Genomic DNA, 7740 nt, shown 5'->3' on the forward strand with positions numbered 1-7740 from the left:
TCGGTTGAGTAAGTTGTGTTTCCAGAAAGTTCAGGGTCAGGATTGACCCGAGATGATTATCCGCAAGGAGTGATGCCAGTCAGAATGACCAGGAGGAAGACCAGCGAAGGTAGGCAGCTGGTGTTGGATTAATTGGTGGGGTATTGGAGGCAGATCGCAGGCAGTGGGCCATGGCAAACTTCAAGGACGAAGTTTAGTTTAAGTGGGGGAGAGTTGTAACACCCAAGTTTTGGAGGCCAAGAAAGGAAAAAAAAACCTTAATGTTAAGGGACGACTCGGCGAGTCCAAGGAGGAACTCGGCGAGTCAGAGCGGGATCCGGGTCGAGGAGTTAGTGACCGACTCGGCGAGTCGGCCAAGGTGACTCGGTGAGTCTGGTCTGTGCGAGGAAAACCCTAATTCCGGGAGTTGTATCCTATATAAAGGGTGTTATGTCCCTCCCTCAGCCCCCATATCATTCCAGAGAACCTGTAAACCCTATATTTCATGTGAGCTTCCATCATTTGAAAGAAATAGCTTTGGAGGAAGGAAACTTTGGAAAGGAACTTGAAGATCAAGAAGGTTGCTTCAAAGGAGAGGTGTGTGCTCGAGATCTACTTCAGTTTGTGTTCATCTTGGAGGTATTAAGCTGCCATTTTTCCTTCTTTGCATCTAGATCTATTTTGTCATGAGATTTGGGGGTTTTATGGTTGTTTGAGACCCAAATCGGGTTAGGGGCATAGATATGTTGTTGCCACTTCAGATCTATTGTTGGGATGGTCCAATATGTCATAAAGCATCAGGGGATGAGTAGTTGGTGAAGCCCTTTTGTCCTTAAACCAAACCCTAGTGTGTTTGAGCCTAGATCTCTTTAGTTATACGTAAAGTTTGCAACTTTACGTGGGGATTGAGCTTTGGAAGTATGGATCTATGGTTTGGAGTCCCTTCATGACTCAAAAGTCCTCTGCATGTATGTAGATTTGATTGGACTCGGCGAGTCCTTTGAGTGGACTCGGCGAGTAGCATTAAGATGAGGAGGAACTCGACGAGTGGGATGAACAGCTCGTCGAGTCGGATGAAGTTGGGCGTGAACTCGGTGAGTTGGATGAACAACTCGGCGAGTTGGATGAAGATTGCCTGGTACTCGGCGAGTCTGTTCTTGGACTCGGCGAGTCAGGTCGCGAAACCCCAAACCCTTCGAGTTGAGACTCAAATCAGTGAGTCGGCTGGAGACTCAGCGAGTTGGACAGGTCAGGACTCGGTAATCGTTGGACTCGGTGAGTCATGGACTGACTCGGTAAGTCATGTCGCGAATGGAAGGACCCTGAGTATATGAACTCGGCTAGTCAGTAATTGGACTCGGCGAGTAGGGTTGACCTGGAGAGGTTGACTTTGACCAGGACCTTGTCTTAGACCAGAATTGACTTGGTTAACTGTCGGGGGTCAGTTATACAAAGTGTTGCATTGATATTGATAGCTCGGGGAGCAAGTAGAGCAGGAGTTTAGTGAGTGGTCGGGCAGCAGCTAGTGGGATCATCAACAAGTTCAGCCAGTGCAGGTGAGTTTCCCTTTGTATGAATGGGTCTACGGCCACAATGCCGGCCCATGTAGTTATGAGTAGAAGACCCGGGGGTTAGCCCTAGGGACAGTATGTTAGTATGATATTCGGACGAGGTCCAATGATAGAGGGCGGGTGCCCAAGAAATGGTCTATGTGATAGTTTATACTTGTTGTCTGTGTGATACTTGTATGTGCCTGGTAGGGAGGTGAGTGTGGGCAAGGTCCCGTAACTCACCAATAGCAGAGTGTGGATGGTGTTCCACATCTCAGTAGCAGCAGTCCAGGGGCGAGGCCCAAGTTAGGAAAGGAGTGAGGGTGGGCTGGGCCCATATCTCACTATCAGCAGGAGTATGGACGAGGTTCCATGACTCATCAGTAGCAGGACACGGGCGGGGCCCAGAGATAGGCGAGACCTTAGAGCAAGAGATGTTAGTATATGTTTAGCTTATGTGATAATATGTGATATGTGTATGTGCTATTGTATGTTAGTGGGCAGGGCCCTGTGATAGGCGAGGCCTAAGTGAAACAGATCTGTATCCGAGCGGGGCTCGAAGCCAGGCGGGGCCTGGAGCGGCGGGGCCGTTGTAGCGGGCGAGGCCCGAAGTAGTGGGCGAGGCCCCGGATAGCGGGCGTGGCCCAGTATGTGCAGTATGTGGTTATGCATGGTATGTGGTAAGGTGGGGAACTCACTAAGCTTCGTGCTTACGGTTTTCAGTTTTGTTTTCAGGTACTTCCGGTAGCGGAGGGAGGAGCTCGGGGTGATCGCATGGCACACACCATAGTTTAGACAGTCTGGGAATGTTTACTCTGATAACAAACATGTCTTTTGGAAACTAATACGCTGTTTATGTTTTTAAATGATGAATTTGCTTAAAGTAAGGCTTTATTAAAAGAAATTTTTAGTCTTGAATTTTGGGACGTTACAATATATATGGTGAAATTGTATATTTTGTGAGTTTTAAACTATATATATGGTATAACATTGTGGGATTGAAATCCCTATGTACTCACCAGGTTTCCCAACCTGACCCACTCAGTTTATTTATATCATAGGTGTTGATATGAAGTCACATTACACTGAGAGATTAATGAGATATAAATCACTAGTGATAATGAATGTAAGTTCTATTTATGTTTATGTTTATGTTTCTATATTGACGATGACATCCCAAATGTTTTAAAATGCATAAAAAAATACTTTTTTTCGGAAATGCTTTGATAACGTATTTATCACGTTTTACTGGGAATAAATTCCGCAAAATTCTTAATAAAAGAGGTACTCTGATTTTTATAAAGCATAAATAAAATCAGTCTTTTCTGGCCGTGAAAATTGGGGATGTCACAGATATTCCTAAAATGTGTACAACAACTTGCTCATATTTGATTTTAAGAAGAAAATGAAGTTACTGTTAAAACGTTATACAAGTGGCTATGATAGCACTATTGGAAGAAGAAAACTTTCATAAAACAGAAGCTTATATACATAAAATAAACATACAAGTCTTCTTTTGTCATATGATCCATGTACAAAAGTGCTTGCAACTAAAATAAAATAGAATAAGAAAGAAATCGACCATTTAAATGATATAGAGGATCCAAGGAAGAATACATCTAGCATGCGCACACCCAAAGCTCCAAACTCGATGCAAGACTTCTTTTCTCATATTGAATTATTTAAGAGCACTGAGAACACACACCTAGTGTAAGGCTTGGATGAAATTAGAAAGAGAGGAGAGGGAGAGAAATGAAGAGAGAGAGAGAGAGAGAGAGAGAGAGAGAGAGAGATAGATGAAATTTAGAGAAAGGGGGGTTGCTTTTGGGTCAAGTCTCTCACCTAGTGAAACCTTTGTGTGTCCTTAAAATGAGAGAGAGATAGTCACTTGTAATCCTGATAGAATCTTTCATAATTTCTAGCCAGCAATCATTCATGCAAGCTGTTTTGTTTTTTCTTGTTTGAAAAAAAACAATCATCAATGCAAATAATACATTTATCCGTCTTATTAGTTTGATTAAGTACAAGTCACCACTTTAAATAATAAAACATGACCAATATTATTCATCTTTAATTTTTAGTTTCAAGTTAACTATCAACATGTTGTTAAAAAACTAAACCTTAGTTCTTGCATCTATTGTTTGGACTTTGTGTGCGACCCACTATGGTATATGAAATAATTATGATGTGCAAATGGGCATATCAAAAAAAAGCTTCCTTTTACCTTAGGATAAACAATTAAGGTAAAATATTTGTTATGATTCGGTAGAACTGGATTTTAAATCCTATTGTAGCATACAATCAAATATTGTAAGTGTTTAGGAAGTATTCATATAGTTTCTCGTTAGTGCCTCTTCTACTAATATGTTTCCATCTTTTGTCTATTTAATCCCAATATATATACAACCTCATGAGTCAAAGTCAATGAAAATAATTTTTTTTGTTGTTTTTGTGTATTTGGTATTTCAAAAAAGGATAATGATAATTTTTTCTTACATTTCTATTCTTTTTTAGGTCATCCACAATACATTAAACTATAATAACTTCAATGTATTTTCACATTATTATTATATATTTTACACAACTCAATTAAATTTTTCTACAATGCATTGAATGCTACCAAGTTGGATGAGACATTACAAAAGCTAATTTTATAATATTTATTTAAGAATTAGAAAACTTTCATTTTTCTTAGTTAAGAGTTTAATGGTCATTCAACTCCAAATGTATTGAATGTCAAAGTGACATCTCTCAATGGTAGAATGATACGGTTCTTAGGTCGTGCATAAGGCCACCATAAAACTTAATCCATTAAATAACAACTAGACATGTCAACACATTCAACTCTCTCATTGAACTTTCCAACGGGGATGCACTTAGTAAATTAAGATTGTATTAAAACAAGAAGTGAATCACAATAGAATCAAACTCAAAACTTTTAAGGTGTCCAAAGGAAAAAATTTAAGGCATCCAAAGGAGAACTTTTGAGGTATCCAAAGGAGCACTTTAGAACAATCCCTTGGTTTTGTTATTACATTATTAATAATTGATCGTGTAATGCATAATATGATTAAAACTCATAACTTTTGAAATGTCCCAAGTAACGCCCAATCATAGTAGCTTCAATGTTCATACCACTAGATATTACTTGCTAGCACATTTCATAAATTACTCTCCATTTCTAGCTAATCCAGGCTACACGTATATTTTCTTTACAACTTAACAAGTTCCGAGTAAATCTCAAATCTTGTTGAACATGATAGTTGAGGCTCCTACAAAGTCCAAACTTCTCCATGTAAGAAATCATCACAAACTTATATATAATTAACCTTACTACTTATACTGATGATTTATTAAAGATTCTATTGATAAGTTACCGGTTATCAATAAGTACTTGGTTTGTAAATGACATGCATGCAAATATGTTATTCCCATACGTGTGTGTGTGTGCATTGTATCCTTGTGAACAATTTCATTATATGCAATTCATTTAAACGACATCCAGATTATTGTCTTATATGGTGGCAGCATGTAGAATATATGTGTGTCTTACATTACTGGGTTTTTTTTAATAGATACGACTGGCATTGAGGCCCATGCTCTTGAAGTTTCATGCATGGCACCTTAAATAAATTTTTACTTACCAAAAGAATATGAATGACTCTCATAAATAATACCTATGGAATTCAAATGAGGTGAGAAATACCTGAGACATAGAAGATGCAAATGGTACAGATCGGCCTACCACTTGTTGAGCATGTTGGACTTTTTTGCGCATGAAGGTAAGTAACCTTCCATATGTCAATTTGCTTTCGGTTTCAATAGCTTGAATGAAGCTAAAAGTCAATGCACCTATAGCATTGCCTGTGAAAGCCTGCAGATTTATTATCATCTATTAAGTTAATCTTAAATTGAAACGTCGTATCCTTTTTTAATAAGGATAATCTCTATAAAGTAATAAATATATAATTAGTAGCATGCTTGAAGCTACAATCCAACTAAGGAACAACAAATAGTGTTTGTTGCAATAGTACTTTATTTTGTGGTCATTAGCGTTTTTCTTACAATAAAAGAATCAAAATATAAGTTATCTAATAAATGTTGAAACTATTTATGATATAAGAGCATCTACAATGCATAACTTTTTTTTTTTCAGAAAAGAATCTGCAAGGTATAACTTAATTATAGAATGGTTAAATGACTTGTTAACATTCAATCGGTTAAACTCAATCATAGTGAGATACAGTGTTATAAATTTCTCGAATGTGTCCCGATTAATCTACGATTAGTCCATAGGCACTACCGGACATACTAAAAAGCGTCTAGCGATTAATCCATACATCTAAAATGAGCAAAGCAGTAGAAAATGATGAAATTTTAATACTTTCACAGTAGAAACTATTTGAGGAATTATTAGTATTGTGTTAATCATATTAATCTATTTTGTTATGATATTAGTGGTATTTACGAACTTTGATATTATATTATTCATATTTAGTTTTTCAAAATTCAATGAATTAGTTATTTAGGGTCTCTAATCATCCGATCAATCCCCGCCTAACTGACTAATCAGTTAACCCAAGTCCAGCTAATGTCGAAAGTTCTTTTAAAACAACTTCGGTGGGATGTTAAGTTGACATACAAGGATTTGGCCCAAGAATAAAGTGGGAAACAATATACAACGCACTTACTATTTTGGCCCAAAGAATAAAGAAGATGATATTTACCGATGTATCGGCTGAGTTCTGGTGATCTGCACAAGCACTAATACACAGTGCTTTGCCACCACGAGTCCCTTTATTTGTAAGTTGGTGTTCTTCCCACATATATAGTCCATCCCTGCTCCAAAAGAGAACATCATGAAGTTATCTTTCTAGAAATCCCAACTAAACAAATGAAAACTCTTTTCGAAAACGTTAGTAAATTGTTTGATAATTGCTCGACTATATATATTCAATGTGTTAATATTCTTTCTTAAGAACAATAAAAGTTTGTGGGCATGCAGCAATCAAAAGCTGGGACAAAAAGTGTTAAGGTAAGTGACACTGACTGGTTGATCTGGCAAAGAAAGGGTAGATCTAGCACAGTTCCACTGAAGCAAGTGTCAATAACACTATGAAGTGTTACTCCATGAGGAAGTGGTGCTACAATGGTGGCATTGATTTCATCATCAAGTATCACTCCGGCCACTCTATAGTCCAGAGGGCACAACGCTTCATCATATCCATCAATCTCATCTCCATCTTCATCAGGAATTTGACATGCATGTCCTGCATAGTAAAACATCAGCGAGTCCCCAGATTGACAACCTTCCACTAGCCAGCGTAATGCCTCTTGTATGTTACGTTTTCTTGGAATCCTTGAGCGATCTGATTCCTCTTCTGCAGAAAAAGTTACATCATCACAAATCTAGATATATATGTTTCACATATGAACGAGGCATGTTCCATTTCAAAGTGAAAAAGTACCTGTAAGGATGCGGATTGAATCATTTTGAAAGCCTAGTTTGTTCACAAGTAGTTGTTGCATGCTCCTCACGTTATGAACACTGGCTTCAAGTTTCTTTCTATGGCCATTGTAGGTCACACCACATAGAACAGCCTTCTTCCTTTTTTGCAACGGAAGTCTTGGAGTTAACTGATTGGTACGGATTTGAGGAAAACGTGATAACCATGGTGATGATGTTTGAGAGGGAAGTGTTTTAAAATCTTCTTGATATGGACTTCTTACTACATTCGTAATTTGTTCAATTCGGTTGAGAACACGACCCTTAAGCTTTTTGTTAAAAAGGCTGATTGTCTCACACACTGGACAGATTTCATATTGTGAGCTAGACAACTTAACCAGGGTTCTTCCGCATGTTTTGCAGCGTTTTTCTAAACTTGACATGTTTGCGTTGTGTAATTTAGAATTGTACTTAGGGAGGTGGAATGAAGGTAAGTATGGATGCTTACAAGTCTTGTTTTTTCACCTTTTATAGTCCATGTAAATATGTATCTCACTATATTCTATATTCGAAAACACCCATTTTGAATTATAATGGAATGACTTTATTCTTCTTGAAAGTAAGTGAACGAACCATGTTCACATTTGAAACTCCTTTCGGTAGAGATGGATCAAGTTTTGTTTTGACAAGGATGTTTTCTGACGCATGCTACTGTTGGATAGGTATGTGGGGTTATGAAATTTTATTTCTAAAAATAGAAAATTA

The 7740-nt window shown here is 37.9% G+C and overlaps 1 protein-coding gene across 1 annotated transcript; it reads right to left on the reverse strand.

Annotated features, from left to right (window-relative positions):
- Positions 1-4405: 4405 nt before the first annotated feature.
- Positions 4406-7475, reverse strand: LOC111893980 (metacaspase-1). The gene is made up of 5 exons (XM_023890052.3): positions 6998-7475; positions 6580-6910; positions 6257-6368; positions 5236-5403; positions 4406-4801 (listed from the first exon to the last, which is right to left on the reverse strand). Exons 1-5 carry the CDS (start codon positions 7416-7418, stop codon positions 4742-4744), a joined length of 1092 nt encoding a protein of 363 aa, XP_023745820.1. The 5' UTR covers positions 7419-7475; the 3' UTR covers positions 4406-4741.
- Positions 7476-7740: the final 265 nt, after the last annotated feature.

Source organism: Lactuca sativa, chromosome 7, assembly GCF_002870075.4.
Source record: "Lactuca sativa cultivar Salinas chromosome 7, Lsat_Salinas_v11, whole genome shotgun sequence".
Taxonomy (NCBI): Eukaryota; Viridiplantae; Streptophyta; class Magnoliopsida; order Asterales; family Asteraceae; genus Lactuca; species Lactuca sativa.